This window comes from Anopheles stephensi, chromosome 2 (genome assembly GCF_013141755.1).
Source record: "Anopheles stephensi strain Indian chromosome 2, UCI_ANSTEP_V1.0, whole genome shotgun sequence".
Lineage (NCBI taxonomy): Eukaryota > Metazoa > Arthropoda > Insecta > Diptera > Culicidae > Anopheles > Anopheles stephensi.
The window spans coordinates 17559162-17578849 of NC_050202.1; the positions used below are offsets into that span (position 1 = coordinate 17559162).

Sequence of the window (19688 nt, forward strand, 5' to 3'; positions counted from 1 at the left end):
ACGGTTTGATTGTCTTATGTACACTCTTGATATCAAAGTCTGAAGTGGTGCAATATTTGTTCTACATTTTAAAAAAATTCTTAACAACTCTCAATCATTTAACGTTGGACCCTTATCAGGATCAACCAAACAACAATGTACAAGACAGCACGATCCAGTAATATAAAGTTAAACGAACCGTTTAAAAATGAAAATGAGTTTTCCGTCCAACATCCGTCGCATGAACAAGATTTGTCTAAATTAAATCATCGCTGTGCATGGCACTTCATTGCGCTATCGGAACCGTTCGTCTAATAAAACAACTAGCGAAGTTGAAGGAAAAAAATATATCTGTAATCACATTCGAATACCCACAACGTCACCGCTTCAAGGTACGATACATAAAAGTGTGAAAATTGAAATTGAAATCAAATCGCGTTGGTATGTTTTTGATCCATGATGATAACTGACGGTCGTATGTGCGAGGTGCAAAAAACTGGATGTACACTTCACCGGATGCATGCAAAATAAAACATGGTGGAACGAGCAAATATACATGTAAAAATGGAAAGAAAAACAGGCAACATAGCTGCAGGGATTAGAATCACTGTCCCGACTCGCGTCAAGTGGGTTCGCACCGGAAACGAAAAACATAACACTCCACCATTCGCGGCAGTGGCGTTTATTTTCAACATGAGCGCTTTTGTCTACTCCGGAGGGTATTTTGGACGCGTTGTAGCCTTTTGACTGGTGATGCTATGCTATTTTTCCTTCGCCACGGTTCGTGTGATTTTTTTCCAATTTTCCACCATTTTACCACCACTAAGGTGGGACCCAAAAAAAAAAACACCGAAACACACAGAAACATTCAAATGGAGAGTAGTCCCCGCGAATATGCTCCACCGCCCAAGAGCCTAAGGGAGCGACCGAGACTGGCGGCATTTTGGGGAAGGGCGAATAGGACTGGGACGCGATAGTCAAAAGCAATTTGTCCATCACTTAGCTATCATGTCCTTTGCATGATATACGTACGGGGATGTACGAATTGAAACGAGAATAATATGATTAATGTCCATTTCGGAAGTCCTTTTTGCCTGTTGCGCTATAAATAGTGAAATGAATTTGTTTGTTCCGAGCCGAGGGTGTAATGTAAATTGTTATGAGCGTTGAATTTATACTGTTAATAGGCTGGTAGTGGCTGCTGTTTTAAAATGAAACTTGGTTGAAAATTCGAAATCAGTTTGAATGTTAATATAGTACTTAACACAATTATTCAAACACCTGTTATTTAGGAATAAACGTAGAAAAACGAGAGTTAGCTTGAATTGATGTTGTAGTAGGTTTTAGAGATGGGAGTAAAACATTTTGAAGGAAATATTTATTTTTAAATACACTTCAACAAATTTATTTTAACTGCAAAATTCGCCAAAAGTCCGAATAAAGTATCCCAAGGGTACTCACTTTTCGCTACTGAGTTACCCAAACGGTGCATCCATTTTCCCACTTTTTACCATTATTTATTTATTTATTGTGTATCATTATTATTTTAATTTATTATTACAAAAAAGTTTACATTTTAGTCTAACCTTTTTCTAAGTTTTATAATCGAATTTTACGCTTTGCTTGTCTATTTCTAGCATTGCTTGCATTTCTAGCGAAGTGTTATTTGAAAGCCTATTAAACATGCCCAGAAGTTATAAAAAATGGGTTATGGCATGGCGTCAATAACGTTTAGTAATATGTTTCAAAATGGTTTATTTACTTTTAAAAAAGTTGTCTAAAGTCTATTTTTGAAGCCAATACAATAACGGAGAAATATATTTTCCCTAGGTGTTCGTATGATATGGAGGAAATTTTTCAGGTGCAAAAACAAATTGTTACAGTGTGTGTTAAATTATAACTTTTTCTTCAAAATGTGTGTTTTGTTATTCTTTACAACTTACTGCAACATCGATTTAAGCTAACTCTTCTATTTCTACTTTTAATCCAAAAAAAAAAAAACAGGTGTTCATATAGTTGTGTCAAGGACTGTATCACAGCTTCTTGTACATGTAAATCATTTCTCAAAATTCTTCCCAAAACGACTTCTTTTTTTATAACAAAATGCCAACAGGTTTATTACTTGCATATAAAACGGAAAAATCCCATTCAAACCAACCAATCAAACGAAAAAAAATCGAAAAATGCTACACTTGTTCAAATGTCAACGTAAAATAAAGCACAACTCCCTCCTAAAATAGAATCGCCCTCCCCCATTCCAAGTGCGGTACTTTTTGGTAAAGTAAAACAAAAACAAAACCCCGAATGCTTTTATGCTAATGTAGCACGTTTGGCAACAAAGTCCCGCGAAGGAGGTTCTTTGTTAGTGAACCGTGCGTAGCTGTGGACGAAAGAGGAAGAAAGTACGACACAGGCTTTATTAGCTGAATGGTCTTTGGTGAGGTGCTAATGAAGCTTACGGGAGGCTGCAGTGTAAAGTCGTTTAGCGGTATTACTTACGTTTCCCTGTACTTGGCTACATCCCGTGCCGTCAGCGATGGTCTGGTGCTGCTAAACGCTTCCACTAGATGCCGCTGGCTAACCGTTATCTGCTCAGGGACTTTCTGAAATAAGTACACGTGTACCGAAACACGAAGCATTAGGATTGCTGCTTTTCTTATGAATCAGTCTACTTTCGCCAACCAGCGGTTCGCACACGCTCGATGAGCATTTTTCGTAACATCTCGCCCCGATGACGCTCATCATAATAATCGTTGAGGATATGAGAGGGTAGTAAAGGAACGCTAAGCACTCTCTTTATTTCTATCGCTTTGCGACCAGCACGGTCGGTGTCGGTATGCTAGGTATCACTATCTTCACATATGCATTTACATAATCGGCAGCTCATCATCGGCTTTACACCAGCAGCACGAGCAAACTACGTTCTTAGGAGATATCGCATTCGGAACAGCAGCTAGTGCGAGAGCAAGCTTCCAACAAGAATCCACCAGAAGAATGAACTCCACATAAAAAGAACAATCTCTCTCAAGCAGCGCTCCGAACACAAACAACTTCACCTGCAGCTCATTACCATCCATCCGGTGCGCGGATCTGGAAGCTGACGGTTTCACAGGATATTAGAACTCTTGGTGGTGGTGGTGCATCAGTGCAAAGCGATTCTCTGCGTCACTTAGCCGAGCGACACGGGAAACCGCCAACCTTATCTACGTTCGCGGTTGAAACTTTTCCGAAGCACTTGGGCGACAAAGCAACGAGGACAGTGCTTTCCATCGGGGCAGGATGGATGGAAAGTAATTAAGCGTTCCCGCGGACTATACCGCGGGCTCTCCTCGGCCTTGTGATGATGATCTGGGCGGACGTATCGTCGCACACAAAGTCAGCTAAAAGAGGCAGCATTCGCTAAAAGTCGTTCCAAAGACGATAGCGAATAATTAAAATCCTGTAATTAAATGCTACTCAGCTTCGTGCTCCATTCTCGTGCGGAACTTCTATTACCCTTCCGGGGGATGGTGGTGGTAGATAGATAAGTCACAACGCCGTAAGAAGCGGAGTGCCATTGAGTGCCGTTAAAAGAGAAGGTGACTCGCTCGGTTCATCCAGCGATAATCGTTTTGGGGCTAATAAAACGAACAAACCCCGTACGATTGATGGTTTTGTACAAATGTTCCTTGAGCGTAGTGTATTATTTTAAACAGCTCATTGTTCAGGGTGGAATCCTCAACACTTCTCTACTATTTTTAAACGTTTATTTCAAACTTAACAAGATAACTTGTACTACTTACCTCGGGATCTATGCTAAGACATTCCTGCACGGCTAGCATATTTGCAGTCGTTAAAATGCTTCTGATATCCGCTCCCGTGTAGTACTCCGATTTCACGGCAAACTCCCGCAGATCGACGTCCTTATCGAGGGTGAGCGATTTGCTATGGTTGGTGAATATCTCCAAACGAGCAGTCTGAAAGACAAAAAGCAGAGAGCTATGGATTCACCGTACAATTCCTATTGATTCGTTCACCAGCCTACGTACCACACCCGGAAGAGCACACTCAACCAGCCGATCGATACGCCCGGAACGTAGCAGCGCTGGATCGAGCAGTTCGGGGCGGGATGTGGCTCCTATCACAGTCACACCCTGCAATCCTTCCACACCGTCCAGCTCGGTAAGCAGTTGATTAACGACACGATCCGTAACGCCGGTCGAATCGTGTCCTCGGCGCGGTGCTAAGCTGTCAAACTCATCGAAAAACAGCACACAAGGCTTTGCGCTTCTTGCCCGGTCGAACAAATTGCGCACGTTTTCCTCGCTCTGGCCAATGTACTTCGCCAGCAGTTCCGGGCCCTTTACGGAGATCATTCGTAGATTCCAAGTTTTGGCCAATTTTGATACTGAAAATTAAATTAAATTTAATGTATTAACAGCTAGGGATGGGTCTTGCGACTCTTTTCACGGATCGATACGGAGTCGAGTTCGTTTCTAGAGGAATTGAATTCGATCCGTGGTTACAACGAGTTCGGGTCGATCCGTAGGTACAGGAAAGCATACGCGAATTCGACCCTTAGGTTCAGGTAGACCGGTTCGAGCTCGAAGAGTTCGGTCTAATCCATGGATCGTTCCGAAATCGCTAGGGGTCGACCCGGACTCGTTGCACCCACGGGTCGATCCGAATTCGTTGGAACTAGAAATACCACCCGAACGATTCCGCGCCGCCTAAGGATGGCTCCAACCCGGGTAGGTTCGACTCGACTCGCCCATCACTACACAAGACACTTACCAAGGTACGTTTTGCCAGTTCCCGGCGGCCCAAACAGCAGTATGCCGGCCTGATTGCGAAGCGGTGATGCTTCAAAGATTTTCGGAAACCTTGTCGGCCACATAAGCACCTCCTGAAACACTTCGATCGCACCCTCCAGGCCCGGTATTTTATCGCCCGCGATATCATCATCCTCATCTTGCTCGTCCATCTGGTTGGACTGTTTGTGATTTTCGATCCCCACCAAACAGTACCGATTCGTTACATCCAGCGCATTGGCAACCATTTCCTCCGTCACGAACGGGAACTTACTGTTCTGCTTGTACGCGTAGAACACGGCACGATCCACCAGCTGCACAAGGCTACCGATGGCGTACCCTTCCGTCTGATTCGCCAACCGCTTCCAATCGATACGCCGATCAAGCTTACACTGTCGATGTACGAACAAGCTTTTCAACGCACCCTCCCGGTCAGTCTTGTCGAGGTTCGGTATCTTGACGAGCTGCTGAAACAGATGATACCCACGGGAAGAATGAAGCCGACGGTTGAGGTTGGACGAGCTGCTGATGGAAGCGATCACAGCGATCGGATTATTGCTCGTGAACTCTTCTATTTGCTTACGAATCACGTCCGATACTCTAGAAATGTAAATAGGAATCAATTTATTAACGGGAAATGGTTCGCGAAACGGTTATGAGCGTCCTTACTTATTGTGATATTCAGCATCGGGTGTGTTCTGATCGCCTGGCTGATGCGTCAACACGTCCAATCCGTCCATGAACAGCACCGCCGGACTGTGAAACATGCAGAGGTAGAGTGCATGACGCAAATCTTTCTGAATCGAGTCTGGCTTGCGTCCCTTGTGTTTGGCACAGTCGAAGGTGGTTGAGAAGCAGTAGAACGGTGATTCAGCTAGCCGCTTGAGTATATCCTCGCACACCGTTTTCCTTCCACTCTGCGAGGAACCTGCGGAATACAAAATTCAAGTTCAAATGCTTGCTAGTTAGAACCTTTTAACGGTCTTCTCACCTGCAATAAACATATTACACTGCTGCGCCACCTTACTGCGTGCATCCAGACACAGTGCATACTTTAACCGATCGGTACACTCCTCAATAATCCGTTCGATTTTCTCTATCTTCACCAGCTTACACTGTTCGGCCGGTTCCGGTTCCTTAATGGCCGGAGCTTTCTTTTTGCTGCCATCTCCATCCGAGTATCCGGCCACCGGTTTTACCTCACCGGTGCAGCTTATTTTGCTGTGTCGCAGTATTGTACTGTTAATCAAGCAGTACTTCAACGACTGTGGCTGCAACTTGATCGTCACGTAGTACTCGGGCAGTTTAAAAAGTTGATCCTGGTTTAGCAACAGCGCATGTATCTTGGAGTTGTGCAGAACGAACTGCTTGAACTTTTCGGCAATATCTTCTTCAATCAGCGGTGCTACCTTCGTTGCCGGAAGCAGCTCAATCCGATCCACAATGTTCAGTGCGTTGTGTATGGGTTTGAGCGTGATTTTCTCACCGTGATTGATTTCCAACTGTTCCATCAGCCGATCGTTTATCTCCACCGTGGGGTAAGCATTCTGCGGGAATCGTTCAGTGTCCGTGGCGAGTCGCACATTCACGTAGTACTCACGATTATCGTTCGTCGTCAGCAGGCACGGTTTGTTGATGTCCATCGTGCTAGGGACATTTTCCTTCGTCGTGTGGATGTCACAAATCTGTGTCGTATTACGTCGACAGTTCCACACGCCTCGGATCACTCGGAATTCGTACACCTTTGCTACATTCTGTCCGAGCGTTTCGATCAGTCCATCCAGGTGGACCGTTTTGCTCGGTTCCCGCTTCGGACTCATGATGGGACTTTCCGTCTTGGGTGAAGTAGTTGAATCGTACGCCATAAAGTTTGCCATCGATTTGCTCGTCTGCAGCCGGTTCAGATGACGTTCGAGATCCTTTTCGAAGGAAGAATTCCTTACTGCCGTTTGGGCATTCATTGCCGCCACCGACCCAGACGATGAATTGCTGCCGCTTGTTGAAGATCGTTGCAGGGTGTTCTTTGGTGTGTTTCCCGCCGACATCACACCATTTTCCTTGTTGGCCTCGGATGCTCTCTGCCACGAAATGGGTCGCCTTTTTAAGCTTTCAGCGGACGGAACTATTCTTGTCTCCAAGTCCGCAGGTGGTGTGCTTGCAATAGTGCACGCAGACAACCCATTTTCTAGGGCGCTTATATATTCGCTAGACTTTTTGCGCTCCATGTTGCGCTGTCGTACGAGTTCGGCGATGTTTAGATTGGTGTTACTGCGTGTTAGTTTTGGAATTTCCGGCTGGGTATTTTTAAGCCCGGGAAGCTTTTTGAACGGTTCCACCACCAGCTCGGTATCATTTTCCAACCTACCGAACGGCAGTGCAGGGATGGTGAATTCTGCAATCAAAATTGGAGTTTTAGTCGTACAATAATATTTTTTTTTGGTAATTTAAGTGTAAATTTGTCTTACTTATTTTGATTTTAATGCTGATGGAATCATTTATCCACACGATCAGGTTCTGTCCCTTCGTAACGATCCTCGTTTGGTCGAGCAGCATTGATTGGATGCGGCTGCTACTGATTTGCTGAAACCCAACATTCCAACCTTAACAATCGACATTCCACAGGACGGCAGACAGTAAATCATACGTACCAACATTTCCCAATCCTTCTCACTCACGGCGCTCACTTCCACCCGCTTTAACGATCGAACGTCTATGATCATCGCCACCATCACGGCGTCGCCCTCCTTGAGTCCCATCGATTTGGCTACTTGCGCGTTTATGCCGATGTGGTTCTCCTGCAAACCGCCACCCCCGTACGGTGCCCACGACACGTAGAACGTGTCGATGTGATGCGTCAAGCAGAGACACCCGTTTTTCTAAAAATAAACACATCCCGCCGGTACCACGGCACCGAGCGTCCATCGATTATGAAAGGAAAAATTAATCATCCATTTAGGAAGGATCCCCAGCTGTAAGGAAAACCATACCGGAAGCAATCACAATCAGGCAAATAAGTATTATCATGCAACTTACGTAGCTGGAAAGCATCCGATAGTAGCTGTCCGGTAGCGTGACATAATTGTTCCGGAACGGCGAGTAGGAAACGGTCAGCGATCTTCGGAACATTTTCGGGCCACACCAAACTGGTTATACTAACACTGAAACATACCAATACAATGCGTGATCTTTGTACTGTACTCGTCGGAGCCACGGGAAAATTATACGCACCTATCGGGCAGGTACTGGGACAGTGAAAATCATAAATCAGCACTGATAGCTTATCGCCGCATTTGTTTTGAACCTTTCGTTTTGTACAGCTGATGGGGAACTGTCAATCCGGCGCATGTGACCCAAGTAACATTTTCAACGCACAACCACATTGTCAATGTGACAGCACAGTCGAAATGGTATTTGAACACGCGGAAAGTTTGGTGATTTTTTTTTAAATATTTTGTACATTTCCAGTTATTGTTTTGTATTTCAAATTTTTTAACTGAATTCTCTTCTTTTATTGAGTCTTATATCTCTTTTAATGGGTTGTCTTGCGTTGTTGTTAAATTGCTTGGAATAATTTATTGCCGAAGAACCCTGCAATGCGTTTGACGTGGTTTTGTTTTGATTCTTGCTTTCTGTGGAGTGCGGAGTTTATTCTTGCGTGTAGCCTATTCCCGAATTTATTTATTTTAATGCTTAATTCCCCACTAAACACTGTCGCTGCAAAGATATGGTAAGCTTAACGATGGAGTCAGAAGACGATGATGATATGGACATCGATTGGAACAACATTGAAACCATCAAGAAGTTTGATTCGGGTAAGATGCTTGCAAAAGCTACCAACATTTCGTCAGAATATTCTGGAAAGTACTGGAATTTATGTGTCTGTTGTTCTAAATCCTTAGCCGAATCAACAACCAACCTACTGTCCGTGGTAACGCGAACCACCGCCGAGCTGCACAAAGAGCAACGTACGCTTCAGACCCGGCTGGCAACGAAAGCATCGGCACCGGTGAGTCTGCTGGTGGAAAGCTTGCTGCAGCAGCTGTGCGCCCTGCTGGAACCGGACGCAGAACGATCGCGCGTCCTGTACAAGACGATCTGTGACCGGTTGCATGCGGTGAACTTGATCGACGAAACCTACACGATGGGAGAGTTCGAGATGATGCGCAACCAGTACCAGAAAGCCTTGTACCATCTTGTCAGTATTGCACGTGGCCGGGATTTACCGGTTGTGTTGCCCGATCTGCAAGAGTACTGGCCACTGCCGGCGGGGCTCGAGTGGTCACGCTACTACCGAGAGTTCGAGGAGCTTTCCTTCATCGCCGGCGGTGGGTTCGGTAAGGTGTACCGGTCCCGCAACAAGCTGGACGATATCGTGTACGCCGTGAAGAAGGTGACCATCCGATCCACCACCATAAAGAATGTGCTTGTACACCTAGCCGAGGTAAAAACACTTGCCAGCCTAAATCACATCAACATTGTACCTTACAAAGCGGCCTGGCTCGAGCCACTGATGTCCCCGGGGAAGAACAGCGTCAACAGTTCATCGACGATCGACGACGACGACGAGAGTTCTGCTTCGGACGAAGATGAGGACGCTGAAGGGACGCGTGATATAAGCGATTCATTGCGGCGACCAGAACATGATTCGGAAGAGTTCAGCATTCTGTTCGAAAGGAGTAATGGCGAGCAAGAGCCGGAGAATAGCGATGAGGCACGGCACCAGATTGCGGAAGTGGAAGATGCATCGCGGAGCGTGGTTAGCATCGAGGAATCGCAACCACACATTAACCTGAAGTGGGCCACCCTGTACATCCAGATGACTCTCTGCCATCTGACCTTACGCGAATGGCTCGATCAGCGTAACACTGCCGAAAACTTTGCCCAATTCTATATCGATTTCTTGAACAACGAGCTAGGTCTGGTGGCCTCCTTTCCCCGGAACTCGTTCTGTCGACAAAGCTCACAGATTTCCAACACCAGCGATAGTGAACCGTTCGACCGAGAGTCACCTTCCCGCCGTAGTTCGGAATCGTCCAAAGATGACTCCCAGGCGGAGAGCAACGTGCAGCATCTAGACATCGTGATCGATATTTTCCAACAACTGCTTAATGGATTGAACTACATACACTCGCGCGGTATTGTGCACCACGATATTAAGCCAAGCAATATTTTTGTAAGTCTATCCCACCATGACTCAAAAATCAGCATTCAGTTAGGCGATTTCGGTTTGGCTTGCCCGCTGCAAAGTTCCCACGTGGGTGTTGGCTTTGGTACGCCGCTCTATGCCGCGCCGGAACAGCTGGAAGGCCAGTGCGATCCAAAGTCCGACATCTACTCGCTTGGCATAATACTGCTCGAGCTGCTGATACCGTTCTCAACCGATATGGAACGTGCGGAAACGATCAAGCAGGTGCGGCGGGGACATTTTCCCTCCGAGTTGGATCGTGATTTTACGGGACTGTTGAAAAATTTGCTTCACATCCAACCTACGAGACGACCGGGGATGCAGGATCTAGTTGAAGCCGTCAATCGCATTCGCATTAATCGCGATCGGGTGATATCGGAGTTGCGTCGTAGCTTGTCACTGCGTGAGGAAGAGATTTCCAGCTTGAGGACACAAATCGATGAACAGCAGCGGGTACAGCTCGAGACGGAAGAGGAACGTACGCTGATGGAGCAACGCACCACTCGCACGCTCATCGTAAAGGAGCAGGAGCTGATCTACATGAGCATGGAGATGCAAAACAAGGAGATACAGCTCCGCAGCAAAGACATGGAGCTTCGTAGCAAGGACGAGGAAATTAAAAAGCTCAAAGAAATGCTCCGATCATATCAAGAGAAGGAAGCGAAAGCTCAACAAAACCAGCAACGGGCACAAGATGAGAAGGATTGAGTGGTAATCGTCTTTGAAATTTTCTTTTATCTCCGGGATTGTAGCGTTACGATTGAAAGTATGTGCTTTGCGAATAGTTAACGATTAAATTAAAAGTGTTTGCGTACCGTTAAGTTCACGCTATCCTAGCCAAAAAGACTTACTTAAATTCTAGGTTAAGAGCGCGAGTATTGTGATGGCGTCAATAAATTACGCATAGAAATGTTATTTCAGCTATAGTGTCGCAGACAACGTTCCGAAATCATTGGAAAAGTTGTTTAATAGCTCATGAGTGAAAAGATTCTCATTTTGTAAGGAGATCTTATAGTTCTTCAACAGTAAGCACAACTTTATGAATAAAAAAAAAAACAATAAGCACAAAGTCTCTTCAGAACATGTATCTTGTGACTCTTCTTTAGGGAACGAATTTCACCGGTGTTCAAAGATCTACAAGAGATTTTATAGTTCTTCAACACTAAGAAGAGAAGTATCTTCAGAACATGTGTCCTATGGTTCTTTCTCAGAGAACGAGCTTCACCTAAGTTTCCATGGGTTCTAGAGCTCCAAGGGTTAAATAGTAATATTTTGGTCACTTTCCGATGATAGAGCCGATATTTATACGACAGGACCGGTGTTCAAATCACATCCAGACCGTTCCCCCGTAGTGAGAACTGAATATCCAATTACGTGGTATCATTAAGTCTAGTAAGCCAGTAATGCAAGGCATGAACAAAGAAGTCGTTGGGCCAAGAAGACAGAGAGTTCAAAATCTCGACTGAGCTACATCCATACCTCCGAATCAATACTTACTTACTTACTTATCAGGTGCTACAACCGCTTTGCGGTCTTGGCCTGCTGAAACAATCCTCGATACCGCACATGGTTTAGCGCCGTCGTCTGCCAATCCGTTATCCCGGCCGTTCTTGCGGACGCATCAACGCCATCACTCCATCTCAATTTGGGCCTACCACATCTCCTCTGTCCGTGTGGACGGCCTAAAAGGACTTTACGGGCTGGGTCGTCCGGTGTCATTCTCATGACGTGACCTGCCCACCGGAGCCTGGTGAGTCTAATACGCTGCACAATGATGAGACTTTCGTACAGCTCGTAGAGCTCGTTATTGTAGCGGCTCCTCCATTGTCCTTCCACACATACGGGACCAAAAATCCTTCTGAGCATCTTCCTCTCGGCTAAGAGGGCTTCGTCAGTTTTGGACAGAGTCCATGTCTCAGAGGCGTATGTGAGTACTGGGGACTAGAAATGTTCTGTACAATCCCAGCTTCGTCCGTCGTGACAGGTATTTAGAGTGGAGAAGTTTCCTCAGGCTGTAGTATGACTTCGTTGGCAGCCAGCACCCTTGCGCGAGTTAACAACCTGCGCTGTCAACACAGCATTTTTTAGTATTGTCAACCGCCACCGGCCACTGCACTGATAAATTGCACCGATCAGCAAACAGCGTCGATCAGCAAACCGTGTTGATCGTCTGACCTAGTTACCGATTGCAAAACATGCAATAGCCGCATCAACAATAGTCATCAAGAATCGTCAATACCTTCCCCTTCCCCATCCAATTCCCAGTAAGCAACTTGTATGTAAATAAAACTTAATAAACTCACTCCGATTTTGACCGCAGAATAAGCAAGTCAGTTTTGACCCCAGATAATTAAAGTTTTGGACGACTTCGAAGGTGCGGTCACCTATCACCTACCTCCGAATCAATCATCTTCCTTATAATAGTTAGCTATAGTTGCTGTAGAAGTCCTTTTAAAGCCACCTCAGCTGAGATCAGCATTTGTGGAGAAAGCATAGCAACTTGGACCTAACATGTCTTCCCTGACATTTTGAGTAATGAAACCCTCATGGCCCTTGGAGCTTGGCTAATCCAAATCCCTCAACTCAATAATCGTTCCACTAAGAGTCAATCAAGCAAAGTAAAGAGAGTGTCCCAAGGAGACCAATCGAATAAATCTGGGTTTGGCCATAGATAAGATTGGCCAGAATTAATGTGGATATGTTCAACCGAAACTAAATTTGAAATTTATGCTTATCTAACAGTGGTCTTTATGTACATTTCTGGTCATTTTGGAACATCACACATCGACCGAGCAAAGTTCCAGAATAGCTCAGGACTCAGATCCCATCGTTCCTCACCACTTACCAAGGATTACGGTGTGTAATGGTTGGCGAATTTTAAAAGCAAAACTTGATTTATTTAAATTTCCAATAATTAAAGCATTTTACAAGGAACTGTCATAACCATAAAAAAAAACCCAACTCCCAACGTACATGACCACAAAAGTCATTGCCCCCATTCAAACGATAAATCAAACATTATGACGATCATATCGCAAAATTATTTCGCATCACTTTTTACGACAACAAATTGTCTGTTCGAACGATTCCACGAATCAAAGCGGTTCCCAACGTTCGGGATGATCAGTTTTTGCACTGCATACACTGCCACCCGTACCGCCACCTGTCGCGTAACTTTTGATAACGCATCAGCTCCGAAAATCGTCCTCGTAAAAGCTCTCCCCAGGAACGATCGTTCCACGCAACAAACCCTTAGAGGTTCCGCAACGAACGGGTGACTGGAAAGCCATCACCCGGCGCTGCTACTAACAGCTGCCCCCCGGTATTAGAATCATCTGGCGCCGTTAGTAATTGATTTTATCACCTCATATATTTTCGCTGTTCACGAGTTCTGTGCTCGGGATGCGTAAATCGAAGGCGACCAAAATTGGCCCGATCCTTTCGACACCGAACACAGCACGGCCGGTAATCGATCACCGCCGCTAATCGAACGTGTCCCCGGTGGCTATTAACGTAAAATATCACTTGGCTTAATATCGTCCAATGTCTATCATTTGGCGCAATCATTTCGATGAACACTTTTGCGCCGGTTCGCTGATTCTGGCCGCTACATTTACATAACGACGCAAAACGGTAGAAAATTAGGAAGCTGCAGGATGATGACAATCGCACTCACTAGGAGAGTCCACTGTCAGCCACTTGGGCTTGATGGATGGAAGCGATCGTCTTCGTCACGGATCGTCAAAACGGCGCGAAAGAGAGAGCGAGAGAGAGCTCACCGTTGATGGTTTGTGGCGAAAGATTCGAAAACCAGCAGGCGAAAGGTAAGCTTGCTTCCTATTAAGAGCAATTATATGAACCGGCCAGTCTTTGGCATCCTGCCTGTTTCGCTTGGGGTTTTCGGTTCCGGGGTGGAAAGCCACAGCTACCGTCCACAGGCGCTTGGATGTAGATGTCAGAAAATTGGACTGGTTTCGGTGCTTTCCATCCACAAAACCTGCCTTAAGCAGATCACATTAGATTCAATTATCCTATTGAAAGGGTAACAGCCGAAGCGACGAACCACTGGTTCACCGTGTTCACCATGCAGAAGGATCGAACCACGGCTTGGAGACACACTTCACACTTATGGGCGCCCTGTCGTGCTGATAAGCGCTCGCAGGGAAAAGCAACGCAACGAGGTCCACGTGGTAGCGGACGGGTTCGAAAAATCGAGGCCAATTACCAGGTGGTCGCTAAGGATGCAATCAAGCAGCAAGGTGGCCGTATCGCCGTACAAAGGATCAACAACGATCCTTGCGGGGCCAGGCACATGCGCGCGCGCGCACACACACGCAGACGGCCGTCAAGTCAACCGACCGGCCAGTAGCTGTCTGCCGTTTCGCACTTATAGTAATTAATAAATTATTTTCGGGTTTTTGGCACTGCGCCATTCACCCATTCAAATAGTGAACGGGTGTGGAGCTTGCGAACGCTACGAATGGGAAAACAGAGCGAGAGCAGAGGGAAAATTATTTCATCACTACTGCGTTGACGAGCGTCAAGGGTTTTGTCTTTGTGCCCGTTTGCACCTGTGACTGGCACGCTCGTTATCCTCGGCGACAAATGTCATGTCTGAGCGATTTTTTGTTTGGACGGAAACTGAAGCATGAATTTTGGTGATGTTAGAAAACTCAATGATTTCTTGAAGCTCGAAGTCCTGAGAAAAAATTGAATCTTCGAATCTTGAGTACAGATTTTAGGCAGAACCTATCCCCTTACCAAGATATCTGAACAACATCTATCATTCGTTGGCAGTTAATGTCCGGGAGGTCTCCTCGTCCACGGTGGACATCAACGACATGCTTTGCTGGAGAGGTGTTTCACTTCAAGATCCAAGATCTATATGAATCTGTGGGCAATTTCTCTGTGCTCTTTGTTAACGTTTGGGTCTAAGATGGAGAACGATAAAGCCATAAAGCCCTCGAATTTCGTCATAAGTTGTATAAAGTATTTTACGCTCACATCCTCGTCCATATCTCTTATCTCCAGGATCAGAACGTGCCTCACAATGTCCGTCTTCTTCACTTGGCATTGGTGAGTGATTCGAACGTAGTTGCTAGATTTCTTTTGCATAGCTGCTCCAAATTCAACAATTATGTATCTAAACATGTCATCAGGTTCAGGAAGATCAGAAAATCCAATCTCTTTTTACTACTTAAAACCATAACTGTTATGTCCTTTCTCCTTTGGCTAACCCAAGCTGCGATACTCCGGTACCAGTCACCTAAACGATTACAGCACCTTATCGGTGAGTTCCACGAGGATCAATTCGGATGCTGGTAGGTCTGCTAGTGACTCTGTAAAACTGCTACAACTTAAAGTTTCGACGACTTTCTTGAATAATTGCTAGGCTCCATCGAGCCGTATATTCCTCTCAATAAGCTACAGAGATCCTCCTAGGCCTCAGCATGAACTTGAATAAACTCCTCAAGGTTGTTGGAGAGCGCTGTATCTGGTTTAATAGTAATGGAGATGTTCCAAGCCCAAAAAGTTACATCACTATTCGATCACTTGCCATCGAGCTATCAAATAGGCAGGTTCGATTTCGCTGACTTCAGCTGTTGGGGACTTTCGCCTTCTTCTTGACGTAACGAGACCTTCAAGGTCATACGATGATCTTAAATTTACAATTTAAATATTTAATCAGGATGACCTCTACCGCCATCTGGACATTCAGTTTTCTGAAACTCATTAACCTTAAAGAAAAAAAAGGGATGATGTTAAAAGAAATGCATGATCATAATCATCTATTCACCTCTCTCTGGTCGACTTTCTCTAAATGGTCACCATAGCAGGTGCGAAAGAAGGTACAATCTGGCATTTGAATCACTCGTGCAGGATCTCCCCGGCGACGAACCTAAGCCAATGAAATATCATCCACCTTAAACATCACGAAGTTAATAGTGTAAATAACAACTGAACTAAGGACTGCTCTAGCCGTCTCCCCCCTCCCGTTCCCAAATCCGTTGACCGGTTCGAGGTTAATCTCCGAAAGCCACGATAAATACACGAAAAAGTCCAGCATGACCTAGCACGCACGTATGTACAAGAAAGCGTAGTAAAAAATTAAACGTTAAATTCCTCGCGTTTCGAAAGAAACGGCACTGGCCACGTTCAATGCCCAGCGCGGGAAGGTCCACATAAAGGCAAGAAAAAACGAACCTTAAATAACGACAACCTGAAGGATGGCAAACAAGAAAACCAACCAACAAAAAAAAAAAAAACGAGCCGATCCCGGAAGAAAACGTAACCGAACACAACAGACGGGGGATTCGATTTCTTCGGATCGGTTAACAGGTCCACAAATCCACCTGTCCTCCAACTGTTTGACGCGTGCCTGTCCACGTGCCTTCCCTGTGCACCCAAGGGTCCCAGGATCCTTCGGTGTCTTCGTCGTCGTCGTTTGTTCGTCCTGCCAAACAGACAGTTCATATTTATGTGCGCCCTTTTGCTTTGGTCAACGTTTTTCCTCATGACACTCAAGCCCACACATACACACATACACACCCATACATATACGAGGCGTAAGTGAACAGAGCGTGTGGATCATTTTCCTTGCCCTTACGAGCACCTCATCCTCGATCGTCCTCGCAGATCCTTCTGTTCTGGGGCGAAGTCCTTTTCGAGTTTTCGATCAAGTAATTCCAACATTAACCTCCAGTAACACACACACAGGACGGAGCTGTGGAACAGAAAATGAAAAGAGAATTAATAAAGCTCATTCTCAATCCACCTTTGCGACGGTGAATATCCATACAACAGCTCGCCAACCAAAACCACACTCCGGGGTGCAACTCGTTTGAAGCGAACTTTATTGCCCGGTCATTATTATTAAAACGAAAGCCAGCAAAGTGAAGTGGTTCCGGCTCAATTGCCCCACTGCTTTTGCTTTATCAATTTGGTACAATTCGGATGAAAGAGAGGACTGTTGCCGAATCCCGGACTCGATGATCGAAGGATTGGATGCAGTAGCACAATATATCGAGCACGCGCCTGCTCTATTTCTCGTTGGACGCATCTTCAGCTTCTGCCGCACGGCAAGGCTAGTCGAAAAGTGTTTGGGGTTGTAAGTTGGATAGGTGATATTCGGGGTGGAAACTCTTTGATTAGTACGTAATCGATCGAGAACAATCAGAGGTTATGAGAATGAGAAAAAGTGTAACTGAAGTATAACTTCACTAAAAACGGCGGAAAAAGTATAAAACATTCCTACTTAGACTAGGGTCACTGCTCTGTTTTAGACGACTGGTCATCCCAACTTTGTGTGGTATTCGACGGATGTGGTCGTGAGAGTGAAATGAGAGGGAATCGTAAGATCGATAGAAAATCGAGAGAGAGAGAGAGAGAGAGAGAGAGAGAGACTATAGAGAAATGGAAGAAATTAAGAGAGAAATGAGAAAAAATCGAGGGAAAGTTTAAAGCGAATCGAAAGAAACATAATAAATACTCGAGAAAGAGAATTGAGCGAAAAAAACGAAAGTAAATCAAGAAAAAATCCAGAGATAATCGAGAGAGAAATGAGTGAAAAATGAGCGAGAAATGTGAGAGAATTGATAGCAAATTGAGAGAGAACCGAGAGAAAAATGCCAGAGAATTTAGAGAAAATTGAAATATAATTCGAGAGAGAATCGAGAGCGAAGTGAGAGAAAAACAACAGAAATTTTTTCTCGATTATCCCTCTCATTTCTCTCGATTCGCTCTCAATTTTTTCTTGATTCTCTCGTGATTTTCTCTAATTTAGCTCTCGATTCATTCTCAATATCTCTCGATTCTCTGTCATTTTTCTTTCGATTCCCCCTCAACTTTCTCTCGCTTCTCTCTCGATTCTTGCTCATTACTCGCTCATTTATTTCTATATTTTCTCACGATTCTCTTTAGATTCTCTCTCATTCCTCTCTCGATTATGTTATGATTCTTTCTCATTTCTCTGTCGATTTCTCTCGATTCTCTGTCATTTTTCTTTCGATTTTCTCTAGATTTTTCTCAATTCTGTCTAATTTCTCTCTGATTTCTTTCGCGTTTCACTCTCTTATTTCTCTCGCTCATTTTTCTCTCGGTTCTTTCTGATTTGCTTTCATTGCTCTCTTATTTCTCACTCGATACTCTCTTTTGCTACTTTATTTCTCTCTAGTTAGCAAAAATAACCGGTCAAGCAATTAATTTTGTTTGACCGATTCATTTTTCGTTATGCATTTTTGAGAATCAGAATGCCAAATTACCGGTTTACGTTATTTCAGGCGTTAATTTTCAGGCGCTTCAAAGTTTTAAGCTCTTTAAAAATGTTTCTTTGAAGAATTGAATATTTCCAGACCAAGGCACTATTCGCTCAGCCCACTTTAGCGGCAAAATGCGAGGTATTCAAAATGCTGGTTATGCTGGTTTAAAGAAAATCGAAATAAACTCTTTACTTTTCTCAGCTGTTTCGCTGATCTCCGAACAGATTCCTTATATTGCATATGACGGTCCAAAGCGATCTCGATGCTGGGTAAGAAAGCCCCCCCCCCCCCCCAAACTCCCGCTTCGGATGCTTCGGTCCCCATACGGTTGTTTATGTTTATTGTAGCTTTTGGTGCGTTGATGTGTACGGAAATTATTCTTCTCCACCGTTACACTTATCTCAATTGGCAGCTGGATAAATGTTTCGTTCGGCTTCACACGTTCGTCCCTCGTTCGTTGTCGTGCCGGGAGGACTCGAAAATCAAGGAAAACCTACAGCCCCATCGATGCCGCCCGTGCGGCACTCCGGTGCGGTTTTTATTTCCTGCGAAATGGGTTCATTAGGAATCTGGTTTTTTGTTTTGCATACCGATGAACGATGAAACGAGCGTATATCGTAAACGCGTTTCGTGACGTGTACAGATGTCGTGCAAATTTAGAATATCGACAAATTAAGCAATCATACTTGAGGGGCCACTCTTTTTGTTCGTTTTATCGTAACGCTGTCTTTAATTTCGCTTTAAACACGCCACCACGGGACAAATCGATGGGTTTGACGATGCACTTGGGATGCGATTTGTTCAGATAGCCTTAAGTTTTTTTATAAAGAATTATGGTTTTAAAATAACTGCGATTGGTTTCCGGAACATTTTTTATACTTATTTACTTACTAAAACGAAATAAATACAAGTACAAATGAAATATTTGTATGTAAATAGTCAACTTTATTAAAAGAGCTTGTATGTATGGGTTTGTCAAATGAGTCTCCAGTAGATGTATTTGCTCCAGAAAGAATATCCATTTGGCGACTTAATACAATTGCTCCACAAATCACTAGACCAAGCTTAAAAACGCCCAACTTTCTTTGCAAAAAGGTTATTCTCTTCATTTTAAGAGATTTCAAGTACTAAATATTGAAGTCTCTTGACATTTAGTCAGAATATTGATTTAGTAGATGTCTTTCGGGCGGGATTTAGACAATTTTTACCAAAATTTACTTTCAGGTCTGGGTCCAGCTCATGAATATAGTTGGAACTCTTGGACGACGAGGTCCCTTTTATAACGCCTGGAATAACGAAGGAGTTGAGGCCTTTACTGGACAAAAACGAATTTGTAGTAAGTGAGGCGTATATACGAGGGTTCTAGAATAAAATTACGAGTTCCTTGGAAGTCCACCAATTCTTCATGTTTAAATCCGCCAATAAAATGTTTCTGTGTTTATTGGCGCTTTAACATTATTTCTTCTGGCGATGATT

The 19688-nt window shown here is 44.5% G+C and overlaps 2 protein-coding genes across 3 annotated transcripts; one reads left to right on the plus strand and one right to left on the minus strand.

Moving 5' to 3' along the window:
- Positions 1-2067: 2067 nt before the first annotated feature.
- LOC118507237 (peroxisome biogenesis factor 1) lies at positions 2068-8111 on the minus strand. 2 transcript variants are annotated; one of them, XM_036045487.1, is made up of 11 exons: positions 7998-8111; positions 7803-7927; positions 7418-7645; positions 7235-7349; positions 5761-7161; positions 5439-5697; positions 4753-5369; positions 4008-4366; positions 3762-3935; positions 2479-2582; positions 2068-2359 (listed from the first exon to the last, which is right to left on the minus strand). In XM_036045487.1, the coding sequence occupies exons 2-11, from the start codon at positions 7893-7895 to the stop codon at positions 2290-2292; spliced, it is 3420 nt and encodes a 1139-aa protein (XP_035901380.1). In that variant the 5' UTR covers positions 7896-7927; positions 7998-8111; the 3' UTR covers positions 2068-2289. The 2 variants fall into 2 exon arrangements, with proteins under 2 accessions (XP_035901380.1, XP_035901381.1); XM_036045488.1 differs by lacking the exon at positions 7998-8111 and having other exon boundaries at positions 7418-7738; positions 7803-7913.
- A 243-nt stretch (positions 8112-8354) lies between these two features.
- LOC118507249 (eukaryotic translation initiation factor 2-alpha kinase 1-like) lies at positions 8355-11010 on the plus strand. The gene is made up of 2 exons (XM_036045532.1): positions 8355-8581; positions 8669-11010. Exons 1-2 carry the CDS (start codon positions 8494-8496, stop codon positions 10660-10662), a joined length of 2082 nt encoding a protein of 693 aa, XP_035901425.1. The 5' UTR covers positions 8355-8493; the 3' UTR covers positions 10663-11010.
- The last annotated feature ends 8678 nt before the right edge of the window (positions 11011-19688 follow it).

Excerpts from the sequence above, each read along its gene's own strand:
- LOC118507237 (XM_036045487.1), bottom strand. The coding sequence starts at position 7,895 with ATGTTCCGAAGATCGCTGACCGTTTCCTACTCGCCGTTCCGGAACAAT. Across the intron at positions 7,350-7,417 it reads AGAAGGATTGGGAAATGTTG|CAAATCAGTAGCAGCCGCAT; the intron begins GTACGTATGATT and ends GTTGGGTTTCAG. Across the intron at positions 7,162-7,234 it reads CAGCATTAAAATCAAAATAA|AATTCACCATCCCTGCACTG; the intron begins GTAAGACAAATT and ends TTTTGATTGCAG.
- LOC118507249 (XM_036045532.1), top strand. The coding sequence starts at position 8,494 with ATGGTAAGCTTAACGATGGAGTCAGAAGACGATGATGATATGGACATC. Across the intron at positions 8,582-8,668 it reads CATCAAGAAGTTTGATTCGG|CCGAATCAACAACCAACCTA; the intron begins GTAAGATGCTTG and ends CTAAATCCTTAG.